The sequence below is a fragment of the Onychomys torridus genome, chromosome 19 (genome assembly GCF_903995425.1).
Source record: "Onychomys torridus chromosome 19, mOncTor1.1, whole genome shotgun sequence".
In the NCBI taxonomy this organism is placed as follows: Eukaryota; Metazoa; Chordata; class Mammalia; order Rodentia; family Cricetidae; genus Onychomys; species Onychomys torridus.
Window position 1 is genome coordinate 53,059,686 of NC_050461.1, and position 17,034 is coordinate 53,076,719.

At 47.7% G+C, this 17,034-nt stretch overlaps 2 protein-coding genes across 3 annotated transcripts in view; one reads left to right on the forward strand and one right to left on the reverse strand.

Annotated features, from left to right (window-relative positions):
• The window catches only part of Synj2 (synaptojanin 2), a 103,580-nt gene extending 93,067 nt beyond the window's left edge, over positions 1–10,513 (forward strand). Inside the window, 7 exon segments of the mRNA XM_036169291.1 lie at positions 43–210; positions 1,455–1,589; positions 3,685–3,797; positions 4,812–4,920; positions 6,702–6,877; positions 8,752–9,455; positions 9,457–10,513. Of these exon segments, the coding sequence (XP_036025184.1) occupies positions 43–210; positions 1,455–1,589; positions 3,685–3,797; positions 4,812–4,920; positions 6,702–6,877; positions 8,752–9,455; positions 9,457–9,484 (1,433 nt within the window). The 3' untranslated portion in view covers positions 9,485–10,513.
• Positions 10,514–13,682: 3,169 nt separating this feature from the next.
• The window catches only part of Serac1 (serine active site containing 1), a 40,782-nt gene continuing 37,430 nt past the window's right edge, over positions 13,683–17,034 (reverse strand). For both annotated transcript variants that reach the window (XM_036168842.1, XM_036168841.1), the window contains one exon: positions 13,683–15,929. In XM_036168842.1, the coding sequence (XP_036024735.1) occupies positions 15,793–15,929 (137 nt within the window). In that variant the 3' untranslated portion in view covers positions 13,683–15,792. The remainder of the gene's footprint in view (positions 15,930–17,034) is intronic.

Here is a 17,034-nt window from a genome sequence, read left to right on the forward strand (position 1 = left end):
CCTCATTCCTCTCACCCTCATGTGATTTGTTCTTCCCCGAAGGGGATGTTCTTGAAGATGACGAGGACTATTTAGTAGATGAGTTTGGCCAGCCTGTGGCCTCGGACAGTGAACTTGGTGGAGACGACTCTTCCGATACCATGAGCTCCTCAGCACCTGCTGGCAAATCTCCTGCACTTGCTAAAAAGAAGCAACATCCAACGTACAAAGGTAGCTCCTTCCCTGCTTTTCCCGGAGTAGGGTTGGAAGAGTGTCCTCATCTTTCCCATCTTTGCCCCTATAACATGCCTACCTGGAGATGTCAGTCTGTTTCCTTTGTGTACTCGAGGGGCCACAGCCCTCTAGAAGCTGCTTTTACATTTGTGACTTTGTCCCCCAATACTTTTCTGGTTGAATCCCTGAAGGAGACATATTCAATATCGACACCCTGATGGGTTAATTCATTCACATAATGTCAATTATACAGTGGCATCATTACATTTTAGAGTTAAGGAGAGCAAAAGAGGGTGTGGGGAATGAATTCATATTCTGGAATAAATGGTAGAGTGTTAGAGTCAGTTGACTCTGGTCCATCCAGAATTCCCCACCTGCCTTCCACTGCCAGTCACTAGGTCCCTAACCGGAGAGAAGGCGCAGGACCCTTGCGTGAGGGCTGAGACATAGAGCATGGCCGACAGGGAATTAAGGATGTTTCCTTGTCAAGAGAGGTCCAAAGATTCATCTACCCCACATCTTCCTTTGATTAGATAATGGTCCCCACACTGATCGGTAGCTTGCCACTGCAGAACCACTGGTTGGTTTTAACATTTTGAGTTGCTGAGTCTGCCATGGATTCAGATATGGTAAGGCATGTGGGGCAGTGTGTAACCAGACATGTTTTGGTAAATGATACCAAATGACCTTTACATTCCTCTGGTCTTCTCTCCTCCAGCTCTGGCCCCTCTTGTTCTTCTCAGAGGAATGTCCCAGGCCAGTCATGGTGTCAAGCACTCAGAAAGTGGAAGCTTACTGAAGCTTCTAGTAGCCAAGAGCTTGCCACTGGGTGCCAGGCTAACGAAGAAGGGAGACTTTCTCAGCTTCCAAATCACTAGCCATATTTTAGAATGAGGAATTAGGCGCTCTGCCCTATGGTGCGGTGAATATTAGCAGCTTTGGCTTCACTGTAACTTTTGCTTGTGAAGAGGTGTTGGCTGATCATTTTGGAAGGAAATGGGTCTATACGTTAAAACATGCCAGGGTTTCTCAAGTCTGGTAAACCAAGCCCACAGGTCATTGAGTGTTGCAAGCAGGCACTGGGTATCCCCTCACCCCGGCAGAGGGCTCTCGCTTCTGAATCGGGCTCGCCGGGTATTCCATAGCACTTCAGCCTCCCGTGGCGCGCTCTGTGCCCAAAGCCTTTTCTGACCCTTGCCTTTGGAAGAGACCATCTTTCTCACAGCTGCCATGTCCTCTAGACGACGCTGACCTGGCGAAGTTAAAGCAGGAGCTGGAAGTTGTTGGGGATTTTCGCCACCGTTCTCCGAGCAGGTCCCTGTCCGTCCCCAATAGGCCTCGGCCACCTCACCCACCACAGAGACCCCCCCCTCCAAGTAAGACTTTGCTTGCTCTGAGCTTGCCACAGTGCCTGCTGGGAATAACCACACGCCTCCTGCTATGAACACACAGCTCTAGACTGCTTCTGAGTCCCCCCTGATGCGCCTTTCCCTACCCCGCCCCCCGTGGGGGCTCCTTGTTCTCCAAGTCTTGGACATGTTCCATGTTGGAGGTCATTGGTTTCTCAGGGCATGTGAAACAAAGCTGTTCTAAAGCTGTCCCTCCAGGATCTTGGCATTTGCTTCCAGAAGCCTTAAATTTGAAACCATTAACATAGAAATGGCCGTCGTCCTTTGAGGGGGGTTTTCTAGCCTTTCAGTCAGGTGCTGGTTTCTTTGACAGACTCCCAGACCTGCTCTGTAGGACTCTGGTTCACCCAGAGACCCAAGCATGCATGGATCTCTGCTAGCGCAGGCCATGATCCACCTCCTGCCCCTGTGTTCCTGGCTTTCTGGCAATGAGCCCTGTTTTACTCAGGCTCTCCTAGGATGGGGGTCCATCCCCTCCCACAATGCTTCTCCCGTCAAACTTCCCTTAATCTCAAAATAACCTCGTGGCTTGCTTCTGGTTTGTTTCTGTTTTATACTGTAACTGTTTCCTTTGCCCCCAAACCATGACAGTCAAATACAGACGTTTCTAAGCCATTCCTTTCAAAATCGGGTTCACCCATAGCTAACGTGTAGCAGTAATCAGTGTCAAGCTAGAAGTGTATCTTCACTTTTGTGAGCTGTATACTCAGGAAACAGAAATGATACTAAAAATACCAGGTTTATAAGATGTTTTAGGTGGGAGACCGCGGCAGGAGGAGGGAGAGTTAGGGCTAGCCTAGGCTACATAGTGAGACTGTCTCAAAAAAAAAAAAAAAAAGCTTAAACATTATATACATTTTATAAATCATGTTACTTTAGAGCTTTAATAAAAGTAAAGAATTATAGAGAAGAATCAAGCTTTAAAAGTTACTTGGCTGCCTACAAGTAACAGTTTTAATCAAAAACACTTCCATTGTTTTCCAGTTGTCTACAAGGGTATCTAAACACTATTCTAAAAGAAAAAATGTAAGGGCTTGGGCTGTGTGTGCTAGCCTAACTTAAATGAGGCACCAGGTCCAATCCTTAATTCTGCCAAAAAGAACATTTTAACAAATTGGTATCACTTTTGCTTGGTCATTTGTTGTTTATCCCACTGACTGTGTCATTAAGTATTCTAAGACAACTCATTAATGACTAAAAGCAGAATATAGTGTAACTTATTTCTCTGAGTTGGGGACTCCAGGGCTCCTGTTGTCTCTCAGATGTTAAAAATGTTCCAAGGCTGGGGAGATGGCTCCGTGGCTAACAGCACTTCCCACACAAGCCGGATGCGGATGCCCTTCCCACTGTGGTGGGCTCTGTGCTCCTCCCATCACCAGAATCTGTGGGAAGCCCACGTGCTTGCTGGGAGTGCTGTCTTTAGTCCCGCATTCTGACTGGCGACGGGAGGAGTCAGGGGAATCCCCAGAACCTTGAGGAGCAGGTGCCCTGCAGTGTGCAAACAGTGGGAGACCCTGCCTCAACCAACACCCGAGGCTGGCTTCTGTCCTTACATACGTGCTGTGCCCTCACACACGAACACATGTGACACACACATACTATTGTTTAACAATAACATAATAATAATTTGGTCCTGATAATAATGTTGTGTTTTAAGCCACTCAAAAACCAACTGGTTTGTATATAAGATTAGAAACCCGCTGTGTGTCAGATTTAAATTTGCATTCCAATCCTGCTTCCCTAGACAATCTGTGTCAATAGGCCACAATCGGAGAATCTAGGAAAACTACTTTGTTTTTTGTGGTGCTGGGGATGGGAGCCCAGGGCCTCCTCATCCATGCTATGTAAGCACCCTACTGCTAACCCATAACTACAGCCCCGAAGAGAAACATTGGAGGGTCTTAGGGGGGCTGCTTGGGAGCACTCTGTATGGCTTGTGAGTCTGTCCTCCTGACTCTGGCTGTGTCTGCCTTTGCGGCTGCCCCCTCCCAACTTCCGGTAGCAATATGCAGGTTGCTAGCATGTTACCAAGTCACTGAAGCCGCGGCTGTCTTTTCCGCAGCCGGTTTAGTGGTGAAGAAGTCAGCCTCCGATGTCTCCATCTCCGCCGGCACTCATGGGCAGTATTCAATCTTGCAGACCGCGAAACTTCTTCCAGGAGCACCTCAGCAACCAGTGAGTAGTCCCTCGGGCTCCCAGGGAAGTGGTTAGCATGTCAAACCTGAGGGAGTGCCCCACCCCAAAATGATGTGGATCGTGCCTTTCCAAGGAATGTGTAACTCCGCCTCCTTAACCCTCTCCCTGCCCATCACTTATCCCCCAAACCCCTAATGCTTAGTCTCAGCTTCTTTACAGGACGGTTACGTGGTTGTGCAGAGCACTGTGGGAGAAGACACTTGGGATAAATAGTCCCCAGTGTCCCTGCAAAGCAAACTGCCCGCTTCCAGACACTTCTTTCACCCCCTTGTAATGCTTAGCTTTGCCTAGATCTATAGAGCATTGAGTGGTAAAGGGAAAATTCAGATATGTTTGGCCATTCTGGTGTAAGGTTAGAGACCCACTGGGTCTGAATCCCGCCAAAGCATGGTTCTGAAAAATCGCAAAGGGAGTGGGCAGGGGGACTCATCTGGAGGAGTCCTGAGCTGCTGATGGACATATAGACAAGAGTCCGTGGCAAGGAAGTGAAGGCCGTACTGATGTGCCCAGGAAGCTGTACAGGCTGGCAAGCGGGGCCAGGCTGGCATGTGCAGTCAAGGCAGGCTAAGGCATTGACTAGATTCCAGAACATACAGTAATAAAAATGGGTCTCAGTGACCCAGGAGCTGAGTAAAGAGGTAGACAATTCTGTTGGGAAACACGTATCCGGGAGGTGTTTTCTTACTCACACAGACTATGGGCGGCATGGTCTGAGACTGCTCTCCAGCTCTGCCTGACTATGGAATGTCACATTACAAAAGTCTGTTTCGGAGCTGTCAGCTCTGGCCTTTATTGCGTTTCTCTTCTTGGTGGGTAGAGAAGGGCATTGAGAGATGTGGTTTAGACCAAGTGGGTGTGTCCATCATCTGATGGGGTTCTGCAGAGCTCACATGCACATGCAGACCGCCTGCCACCTCTATAGACAAGCAGGTGATGCACACGCTCATTTCCTTCCTGGGTTAATCTATGTCTCTTGCTGATTCTGTCCTCAAGCCCAAGGCTAGAACTGGAATAAGTAAACCTTACAACGTCAAGCAGATCAAAACCACCAACGCCCAGGAGGCAGAAGCAGCGATCCGGTGTCTCCTGGAAGCTAGAGGAGGTAGGGTCTCTTGGGATCCATGTCCCTGGCCAAAAGGGAGTTCCCAGCTCTCTTTTATCCTCTGACAGATAGTGGCCTAGAAAAGATCTGGGTCTGTGCTCGCTCACACTCTCTCCCCCTCCCTCCTCTTTCTTTCTCTCCTTCCTTCCTTCCTTCCTTCCTTCCTTCCTTCCTTCTTTTCTTCCTTCCTTCCTTCTTTTCTTCCTTCCTTCCTTCTTTTCTTCCTTCCTTCCTTCTTTTCTTTTCTTCCTTCCTTTTCTTCCTTCCTTCCTTCTTTCTTTTCTTCCTTCCTTCCTTCCTTCCTTCCCTCCTTCCTTCCTTCCTTTCTTTCTTTCTATCTGTCTTTTTCTTTTCTTTTTTATTTCTTTTTTTTTGATGCAATGTTAATTGGAAATAGCCTTTAGTATTTTATTTACTTATTTTTGATATATTTTCCACTTAAAGTTACATACTCAGAATTCAGGAAGTGTGTAGAAAGTAATCCCATGATGATCAGGCAGCATTTTAGAGATAAATAAATGAAATTTTATAAAGGTTGATGTTGGACCTGTGAACCTGAGTCCCGGGACTCACATACTGGAAGGAGAACTGAGTACCCCAGGTTGTCTTGTGACATCCATGAGTGCAGCATGTCACTCCTGTGCCCCTCCGTATATGATAATAGATAAATATAAACATGTTTAGGAGGTTAGAGTTGTAGGAACTAACTCATTCTGCCAGCTGGGTGACAAAAGACCACTGCATAGATGTCCTGGCTGCAAACACAAAATCCACCTTGTAAATCACGGGCAAGTGTAAATAAATCCTCTGCCTCAGGCTGGGGCATCTGCCCCACCACACTGCTGTTAATCTCTGTTGTTGGTACCTCACATGACCCTTGTTATCCTGGGGACCTCTCCCATTCTTCACATCACTGCTATTAACAATTGCTGTTTGGGTTTTGGGCTATAATCCAGAATCTGTTTTGGAGAGGAAAGATTATGCCCTTTGTAAAGAAATATGGGTATATTGTAATTGCCCAATTGAATTAACCAGGGTATTCATCTGACTTGGAATTCTCGACACACTGAAGGAGGGCAGAGGGCCTGGGTTAGAAACCTGAGAAACATTGTTGCAGGATTACACAGCACAGGTGGTTTTGTTTTTCATTCACTGGTAAGTGAATGAACACTACAATACCTTCATACAGTGGAGTATTAGTTATGGAAATATAGTGGCTCATATTACAGTGAGGGGAAACGTTGGAAATGTAATGAGTGAAAGAAGTGAGACACGGAATCACGTACTGTGTTATTCCACGTGTACATCATGTCTGTGGTAGGTAGAGCCACAGAGACAGAAAGCTGTGAGGAGGAAGAAGACATGGGTTTCTTTTTGGCAGAACAAAATGTTCTAGAATTGGATAGTGGTAATGCTTGGTGAATGCATTAAAAACCATTAAGATGGGTACATTTCATGGTGGGTGAATTATATTTCAATGATATGGAAAGAGGGGTTCTGTTGCTTTGTGGGTCCTCTTCCTCCTTGAGGAACGTCTGACACTTTCTGTATGGTATCAGGGTCTCACTGATCCTTCCTCAGGGCCTGTGGGTCCCAGGTCCCACCCCTGTGCGGGAAGTGAGTGACCTGGCTGTCTAGTCCTGACGTGCCCCAAAGACCTCCTTGTAGCTAGAAGGAAACACACTGGATTCCAATGGCTCTGAGACGTAGACTCTGGAAAGGTTAGGTCGTGTAGTGGAATCCACCACCTTGTACTTGAGCTGAGTGATTCCATGTTTCAGGTATCCCCGAAGCAGCCCCGGGTGCCATGCCCCTGAGAGACCAAGGGTCTTCTAAGCCAGAGCCTATGTTTGCAGGAGGCAAGCCGGAGGCCTCCCTGGGGCCCCCTGTCCTGCCTCGCCGGCCTGCGCCTAGGGTTCCTGCTATCAAGAAGCCAACTTTGAGGAGGACAGGAAAGGTAAGAAGCCAAGACAGGTGAGCCAGTCATTCTAAGGTTGCTCAAGGTCTTGTTGCATAAAGTCATGTCCAGGACAGATGTGAAGTTGGGTTGGGTTTCTCCACCCACACCTGCGTCCCAGACTTAGCCATGTCTAGAGGCTCCTTCAGCAACTGTGTCTCCCTCATCTCCCTGCTGCACCTTGGCCTCAGCTGAGCGGAGCGAGGACCTGACTGTCCTTGGCAGGTTCTCACTGTGACGCTCATGCACAGCTTAAGAGGGACTGCTTCCCGAGTGTTCCCAGTCTGCACAGGAAACGGCCAGTGGTCCAGTGCTGCTGTTTGTGTGTGATACGCGCGTGTGGTTTCACATGCACAGATTTGTGGGCATTAGAAAAGCACTAATGGGGCCCGGGGAAGATGGCTCTGTGGGTAGGAGCACCCGCAGCACCTGCGTGAGGACCTGAGTTGGGATCCCACCATTCACGGAAAAAGCACCGTACAGCCACCCATGCACCTGTAACCCCCGGAGACGCAGAGATGGGAGGATTGCTGGGGCTGCATGGCTGCCAGCCGAGCTCCAGGTCCAGGGAGAGACTCTGTCTCAAAGGAATGAGGTGGGGAGTGACAGAGGAGGGTATCCAAGCTCCTCCAGGCCCTTCCCTATACAGAGGCACCCCCCACACACACACAGAGGCTCATACACGACAAACATATAACTAGCTCAATCTCTCTCTCTCTCTCTCTCTCTCTCTCTCTCTCTCTCTCACTCACACACACACACACACACACACACACACACACACACACACTAACCAGTTCCTAGATAAGCAGTTTTACTCTGCTCACATGCCATGGTCTCCCGCAGGCCCAACAGCTTCTGACCACTTTTCTTGTAGATGGTTTTCTGCTCTCGCTCACAAGCTTCTCAGCCTTGCTTACTGCTGCAAAGACATGAGTTTGTAAGGACAGTAGCTGCCCAGAGACTGACACCAGTAGATGCTTCTGGATCTTCTGTGTGATCTCAGTTCTAAGAGCGGGCCACTCGGTAACCTCTGCCTGGCCACCATACTGATTGCTGCTTTTCCAACCCGCCCAGCGGGAGAAGTCTCTCTGGCATGTGCCTACGTACTGAGTTTGCTTTCTGTCTTCCGGTTGTACTCCTGTCCTGCGTTGGCCTGTTGCTGCCTGTCCATTTTCCATGCTTGGTTGCAAAATGAACTTTCCACCTCTTTCTTGTGTGCGGGAGCAAGAGTTGGCTTGTCTTTTCAGTGGCTGCTCAGGAACTTTGGTACAAGGCTGGTGGAGGATTATGCTTTCAGTGTGTTTTCTTAAGAACAAATGGAAACACAGGACCTGGACCGCTGGGCTTACCTCCCCGGCCCCATCTGTACCAAAGCTTCCCTTTGCACCATGTAGTTTAAAAGCAGAGCTAAGAAAGTGGGGGCCCCTGTGTGACGTTCCCCCTCCTTCTGTATTGAAATATAAGACCCAAGGAGAAGGTAGAGCCGTTAGTCCTCCGGCTGCAACACGGTCCCTCCCCGGGTGGTACAGCATGCTGAGTTATCTGCTTAGGCCTGCACTCCTAATGAGTGCCTCAGAAGGGTTCTTGCTGAGATTGGGAAGAGCATAGCCCTATTTTGTCAGGCAACAAAGACAACGTCTTCGTAAATTACCCACCGTGGCTCTGGTTTTAAATCTGCCATCGTTCAGTGCCCATGCTGGACTGTGTGCTTCTCCGGCACCTCCTCATTCCCGCTCACTCCAATGGCTCCCAGACACTCTCTAACTGGTTGCCTCAGCCCCATCCATCTCTATTCCCTACCGAGTGTTGTCTGGGTGCCCACTTCTTTACGTGCTGGCTTCTCACTGACACTCTACCTTGCCTTCCCTCAGCCCATGTCACCAGAAGAACAGTGTGAACAGCAGCCTGTCCATTTTACGATCGCTTCCCAGGAAATGAGCCTTGAGACCCCTCCTCCTCCGACAGCCCCTCAAGTCGCGCCTGTTCCCAAACCGAGAACATTTCAGCCCGGGAAAGGTGTCGAGAGGAAGCCAAGCAGTGGCAAGACAGCGCTTGGTAAAGCTCCTCCTGTGGCAGGTGCTACGGAGCTATTGCCTCCAGAGGCCCCGTCTCTGGCTCCCAAGGTGCCCCCGAGGAGGAAGAAGTCTGCACCAGCAGCCTTCCACCTGCAGGTCCTGCAGAGCAACAGCCAACTTCTCCAGGGCCTCACGTGCTCCCCACCACAGCCCGACGCCTACCCTCCCTGTCCGCAAGCAGCGGCTCTTCTTGGCATTTCATCTGCCATAAGCCCTGAGACTGATGAGCCCAGAGTAGCAGAGCCCGAGGTAGCTGCTTTCCATGGTGATGATCCAGATCCCTTCTGGAGCCTTCTCCACCACCCTAAGCTGCTGAATAATACCTGGCTACCCAAGAGCTCTGACCCTTTAGACTCGGGGTCCCGGAACTCAGAGAGGACACACACAGGCCCAGCACAGGTCAGTGTCTCAGTGGCTGAGAGGGGGCTGCCACCAGACCGTGGGGGGAAAGACTTTAGTCACTGGGTGGCAGCTAGTAACAAAGACAAGAGGACAACATTAGGCGTTTGATCCACGGGCAAGGACATGACCTGTCACCTTTGAAGATGCTCTTCCAGATGTTCGCCTTCCTCGTGTGGGCATCGCCTGGCCTGGTTGAAAGGGATATCAAGTTAAAGGTCTTCGTGCGTCTGTAACTCGTGTGTAGTTTATAGAGATTGTCTCCCATTCAGTTTAGTCGTTCAGCGGCCACCAAAAGATTTCGTTCGAGACCTGTGCATTTTAAGCTTGTTCTCAGGGGGATGGGAAATGTGCTGTTGGATTCAGCATATGGATTTTAAAGGAAAGAAATCTAGCTGCCCAAGATGCTCTCACCCACTGAATTTTAAATGGTTGTTCAACTTACATGTGTGTATGCCATTTGCTTGTTTTTGTTTGCGTTTTACGGATTTGGGGTAAGTGGTGGGTTCATAAATGATAACATTAAAAGCAGTTGGGACCATTAAAAGCTGTTCTGGCCCACTTTAAATCAGGCTAAGGAAGAAAAAAAAAGTCAGTTGAAAACAGCAATAGGTCAACGGCATGCTGGACCGTGCATTCTCGTGAGCCCCTTTTTTTATGGGGTTGCCCTTCATAGCTGCAGGCTCCACTCCTTCATGCTCAGCAGAAAGACCTCGTCCGTCCTGAGCATGTGTGTGCTGATATTCCTTAAACACTACAGCGTAACAGGTGAGTCATGTGGACATAACGGCACATGTACAAGAGGATATGTAGGCACTATACAAATACTGTGCCGTTGGGGACTTGGCATCTATGGATGTGAGTACCGCAGGGCGTCCTGGACTGGATCTCTCACAGACACTCAGGTAACTACCCACGTGTATTAACTCTGATCATGTATAAGTCCTGTGGGAGCTGGTAGCAATACTCTTTTGGTAGTGACATGTGCACCGTGAACTTACACGCCACTCAGATATGGACCAGCTGACTCCTGCATGCCCTCTACACGGCCATGGTCTTGAGCTGTGGTATGCTGCTTAAACCAATTTATATTCACCCCCTGGATGAATCCTCCTCCATATTGTTCATGTTCCATAAAGGCATAAAATGTGAAAACTCGTACTGGCCCATAATGACTGATTTTCATTGGTGTAGTTTGTGATGGTTCCAGGAGTGTTCTACGTGGCTTCATCAGGAAGCCCCTTCAGGGCGTGGAGTGTGGGCTTGGTATCTGCATGTCTCTTGGGTCTGTGTGTGTTACCTTCCCATTTTCATGCATTTCTAGTACTTCTCATCTCTTATCCAGGACTGATAAAGACAGTGTGATGCTATTTTATATTTTAAAAATGTTGTGAGGCCTACAATCTATTTTGAGCAGATATCACATTTTTGTACATAAAAAGTTCCTTAGCTGAAGAAGGCTGAGATTGCAGGGTCACAAGGTCAAGACCAGCCTGGGCAACAGAGCAAGATCCCTTTTCAGAAAGAAAGGAAATTGATTAGCAAATCTATTATGCCAACTTCCATACTTAGGAGTCTTTCACATCACAGACCCATACAGCAATGTCCTGTGTGGCCTCTTTTGGGCAATCCTGCAGTGAATGCTAATGGTTGGGACAGCCTGGGACATGCCACCGCTCTTTATTACCTACCAGACTGCTGGGATTTCAGAAAGTATTTTCACTATCACATTTGAGATATTTTATAAATTGTTTAAATCTGGCATTCAAGAACAAAACTCCATGTATCTACATTCATCTGGAAATGGATCAGAGAAAACGGAGCTGCTGACTTATAAATAGGTAACATGCATAATTGGCAGTTATAAAAGATGGTGTGGGGGGCCTGGAGACATGGCTCAGCAGTTAAGAGCACTGGCTGCTCTTCCAGAGGGCCTGGGTTTGAATCTCAGCACCTACATAGTTGCTTGCAATGGAGTCTGTAACTCCAATCCCACAGGATCCAATGTTCTTTTCTGGCCTCTGAGAGCACTGTATGCTGAGACATACATGCAGACCAAACATCAATAAAAATAAAAATAAAGGAAAAATTCGAGATGGTGTGTAGATTGATCAGTGTTTTCAGTGGTGCCCAAATACTTTTTAAAGGATTGTGTGGTTCATCTTGTGCATGTTGTACAAATAAAAACCTTATAGGAAGCATCAGGTGTTCTGTTCAGAGGTGGGCTACCTGGAGATGTTAAAGGATTGGCCACGATGTTCCTTCCACAAGTGCAGTCATAATGGAAGACTCCTGTTTTTAAACTCAGATGCCCTTTCCTGTATCCTTCGTATCCTGCCACAGAGGAGGTGAATTTGATGGCAGATACATGTAACCCCCAGTCAGAGAGGCAGCAAGGGAGGTCAGCCCCACACGCTTGCAATGAGGGAAGAACTCCAGCTTGTAGTTTCTTCTTTGTTCTGCACAGCAATGAACTGACCCAGAAGCCAGGAGCCCACGAGGCCAGTGCTCATCAGAGAAGCAGCCACTCCCGGGAGTCTGGAAGTGAAGAGCCCACACCCAGGAGTGGAAAAGCTCATTAAAAACTGAACAAGCTGGGCGTGCTGGCCTGTAATCCCAGCGTGCCAGAGGCAGAGGCAAAGGGATCTCTGTGAATTTGAGGCCAGCCTGGTCTACAGAGTGAGTTCCAGGACGGCCAGAGCTACAAAGTGAGACCCAGTCTCGAGTGGGGGGAAAAAGGACAGTTGGAATGGTCTTATTTTTAAAACAATGCTTATTACTAATTGAAGCCAGTAGCAATAGGTTGCCTACATTAGCAGTGAGCAACTGCCCCCCCTCCCCCGACTTCATTCTGTGTTGGGTTTGGTTTTGCCTTTGGTCTTAGTTCATGTGACTGACATTGCCATTGATTTAAACAGGTTGCAGTTCACCACGCTATTTCAGGGGTGATACCAACAGTTTCACATGGTCTCTCCGATGCTAGGAGAGCCTCTTTTTAGAGTTCCTACATATTAAAAAGACAATTAAGGTGACTGAAATGAGGAAATCTCAAGAAATTTCTACAAAGGTTTAAAGTTGCTGAAGCTTGAGATATGTAAGAAGAAAAAATCTCAGCACATGCAGGGAGTCATGTGCTAAAGCATTGGCTTTAGAATGGTCGTTTCGTTGAGAAGGAAGACTCTGAAAATGACACCCAGACGAGTGATTAATAAAGTCTGCGTGTGCTTTGAGTTGGCAATTTGTCCTAATGTTGGATACGTTCACTTCTGTCTTTTTAAAATTGGAGTTCTTTTCAGACATGCAGAGAATCCAAGACTCTCTTCTTTGGCCAGTCTTCCTCTACATCAAATGCAACTGCCAGGTCTTTTTAGTTTTGGAGGCAGGGTTTCTCTGTAGACCGGGCTGGCCTCGATCACAGAAACCCACCTGCCTCCGCCTCCCGAGTGTTGAGACAGTCGTGCACTGCCACGCCGGCTGCAATTGCTAATTCTGACTGTGTGATGCTTTGTTTTTCAACAATGGAACTCAGTAGAAAAAGACAGAATAAGGTTAAGAATTTATGGTCTGAGAGCCTAAGAGGTGGCTCTGTAGCCAGAGGTGCTTGCAGCGAAATCTGAAGACCTGAGTTTGATCTCTAAGACTTACAAGTGGAAGGAGGGAACTAACTCTTCAAAGTTGTCCTCTGACCTACAGTACACACACACACACACACACACACACACACACACACACACACACACAGAAACTATAAGAAAAAAGTCCCTAGAATTGTGTGATAGCTGCTCTCAGGGACCACTGGCATACACGAATTAGGCTCCACTGTGTGTGAGAATTGAGGGGTGAGACTGTCTTCTCAAGGCCCTTAAGGCCAACTGAGGAAACAGATGAACTGTGAGGATGGTTAGCGTACATTTCTTCATGGGAACAGATGGGAGGGAGTCTGTACCTTTAAATCCTGCCCATGTCGGTGGTGGCAAATAAATATATAAAAATATTTTTCTTTGACCCAAGACATGATTGAGACAAAGTGTGAACAGAAAAGACAGTTTTTGGAGAGGATTGGGAGTTTGTTTTTCTAGACAAAGTCTGTCTCTAGCTCAGAGTGGCCCAGAACTCACTGGGCCTCCTGCCTCAACCTCCCAAGTGGTGCACACACACTTTTTAAAGTTTCCTATCTGTGGCCATGTGCATGTTCTGTTTTGAGACAAGGTCTCACTACACAGCCCTGGCTGGCCTGGAACTTGCTATGTGTATCAGGTTGACTTTGAATTCAGAGATCTCCCTGCCTCCTGAGTACTGGTATTAAAGGTATGTGCCATCATGTGCAGCCCAGGATATATTTTTTTAATGATTGATTTCACCAACGTATTTCTAGTTGTGGGTTGGTTTACCCCAAATGTTTCCATAAATTATTAACATTATTCTAGAAATCTATGTATGATAAATACATTATACGCCATGCCATTATATTACACATACTCACTGATGTAAACTCAAGCTGAAGCTAGACCTCATCAACACTGAGTTCCTGCAGCCTGACTACATCTGTTCATTACACTGATAGCCATTTTAAGGACAATTTAGTTGAGAATGTCATTCCTCCTTCCTGTTTCTAACGTGAGGTAGGAGGGTTACTTGGTTTTTAAGAGGTTCTGTTTACATTTTAAAGCAGAGCATTTTCATTCTTTCCCTGGCTGCCTTCATTTAGTCACTAGAGGCACACGGGCCTTGGGCGATGCTGGCTGCCAGTGTCTGCCTTGCAGCGAACAGCTTGCTTCTAGTTCCATTTTATTTTCCTTCCGCGGCTACTGTGCCTCTGTCCACATCAAGCCATGCCTGTGCTTGTGGGCTGTCCACTCGCCCAGTCCTTAATGTGCTGCCGCTTTTTTGCTATGTCCTGTGCCCGCTGGTTTTTTCAATCACTTCCTTGTTTGGGGTGGGCTGCTTTTAGAAGCGCGTCTTGGCCAGCGCTGCCCTTGCGGTGTCCTGCTCCAGCATGAGAAAGGACACCATTTCTTTCCCCTTGGTCTGGTATGTGACAAACCTCATCCACATCTTTGTGACAAACCGTCTTTCCATCATGCCAACAGAGCAGAAGAAATGCTGTCTACTCGGAAAAGCAGCCACAGTAATTGACTAACACATGGATAACTCTTTTCAGATCCCAGTTTTAAAGCAGCGCTGTATCTGCCTTCACTGCTCTGACAAATACCTCGGCAGTGAGTGGCTTGTCGTTTCCGCCACTGGTCGCTGGTGCCATCGAGTGAGACAGGGCACTGTGACGGAATGGTGGGGTCAGCGAGCTGCTCACCTCATGCCAGGGAAGGAGGAGAGTCAGGACAATGAAAGATGGGACCATTGTGCTAAGAGCAACATGGTGAGGCCAGCATCTTTAGGAATGCCATTGGGTAATCCAGAGATGGAAGGATGTTCGTGCTTACCAGGGGGTCAGGACAGGAGGGGAAACTGCCTGCCGCTCAGCGAGCGCAATAAAACAGTCTGAAAATGACAGTGGTGATGTTGGTAACTCTGAACGTAGTGAAGACCAGCAAGATGTATACTTTAAAGGTTAGAACTTGGGGCTGGGGGTGTAGCTTCCTGGCAGAGTATTTGGCTAGCATGCACAAGGTCTTGGGTTTCATCCCTAGTACTACACCAAAAAAAAAAAAAAAAAAGAAATGCATTTCATATCAATAATGCTATTACTCAGACACAAACGTCCACCAGCATGACTTCCTCCTCCCCCGTGCCAGAAGTACCTCCCAAGGGAACACAAAGGAAAGCTGAGGGTCCTGATACCATTTGCTTAGTGGATCGGACAGCTTCAAATAGTTTTTTTCATGTGCTGAGTCTTACATTTTCCTTATTCAGAGCACATGACTGCATAACTAGTTAGAATATTTAGAAAAAAAGACTATTCTCAGCAATATGAAAAAACAGAAGCATACAAGACTATCCGTGCATACAACCGGGCATGTGAGAACCAGTGAGAACGTGTCAAATATGTAACTGACATACTAACAGGTAAAAACTGGCCCTAGAACATTGTGTAGATGGCACCCAGGACAAACGCGGCCTCTGTGAGTTCTAGTTTGCTCTTTCCAAATGGCATTTTCATGGTATTTGGAGTTGCCAGCCAGGGCTCTTGGATGAACTAGGACAGTCTCAGGTGGACATGCACTCTGGCCACAGCAGCTCTGTCCCTTAGCCCTAGGCCTGGACAATGGAGTTTCTTTTAAACCAGAGCCAACTCCATTTAAGCCTTCCTCAGTGACATCCAGGTCTGTGTGGGCACTTCCCAGTGCTGGTGTGAAGAACTGCCTTCGGTCTGCACCACACTTGCAGAGCATGCTGCCACTGTGACTGCACACCTGCAGAGAGCTTAACAAGAGGAGAAAGCCATGTTGCTTGCTCTGTATTCACACACAAAGGCAGCTGTCAGTTTCCAAGGTCTCTGGCTAAAGTTTCACAGATGAACTGTAGAGTACGTTGATATAAAAAAGCATCCTTTGTCTTCGGCTTGCAAATGTCCAAATGGTTGACATCCACAGGAATTAGATCCCCAATGCCTAAATCTGAAGAAACCAGAAGTGTCAGTGAAGCAAAGGGATGCCAAGCTCACCTGAGTTCCACTCAGTGACGCCCAGTACATGTGAATCCGAGTTTCTACTTTCCCAACTTCCATGTGTGACCCAAATCCCCATGATAATTCCGGGGGGAGGGGGGGACGACAGGATTGAGTACTTCGGTATTTGACTGCTTGAGGGACCAGAAAAGGGATCTGTTATTTGGGTTTGACAAGTCCACCTGGACGCAGGTATCAAGAGGTGCCAGTGAGTCACCACTAAGAGGAGGGTAATAGGGAACAGTCAGAATTACGGGGACAACGCTATGGCGCTACAACCAGCTGCTCAGGAGACTGGCTCTCCTGCTGCTGCTGCTGCTGCGTTACGTTTCCAAGGTGGCTTTAGCCATCTGGCAGCCATACTTGGAATCTTCAAGTCGCTGCTGTGCAATGCCTCAGCCTAGGACCTGGGGTTCTGCTATAGAGCATCTTTAGGTCTGTGGGGGGTATTTTCCATTTTGTGTGGTATATACTGATAAGGACAAAGCTTATTATGCACACTAAGAATCATCACCAAGGCAAGCACACTGTACGGGGGCACTGAGAGCTACCACGACAGGACCTATGCCAGCCTCAGAAAGGCGTTCCAAGAGACGATCCTCGAAGTGAGGAGATAGGTCAGTCAAGGGAGGCACTTCAGATAGATGTATGGTGGCTTCAGTGCAAATCAGACACTCCAAGGAGAGCTTGGATGTTGAATCTACACTATAGTAGCCGGTATTTATTACTCCCACCTACCCCTACTCATATCTTAACATTAGGTTTTTGGTTTTTTCAATTATTTCCTGCTTGAATATTCCTCACACATCTTCCATTTACCAAATCTTCCAAACTTTTTCTGCAGCTATCAATTTAAGTGCACGCCCTCTTATTCTAGCTTACAGAAGTGCTTCGTCGTCTCCTTACAGAAGTGTTGGTGCCTTACAGCTAGCCAGCTGTTATCTGATCTACACAGGCTAAAGCCAAGGCTGTACGCTTGTACAGGGGCTGGAATCTGTTGCTAAAAAGCATAACGGACTTAGGCCCTAGATTTTTACTAAACTTAATCCCATACA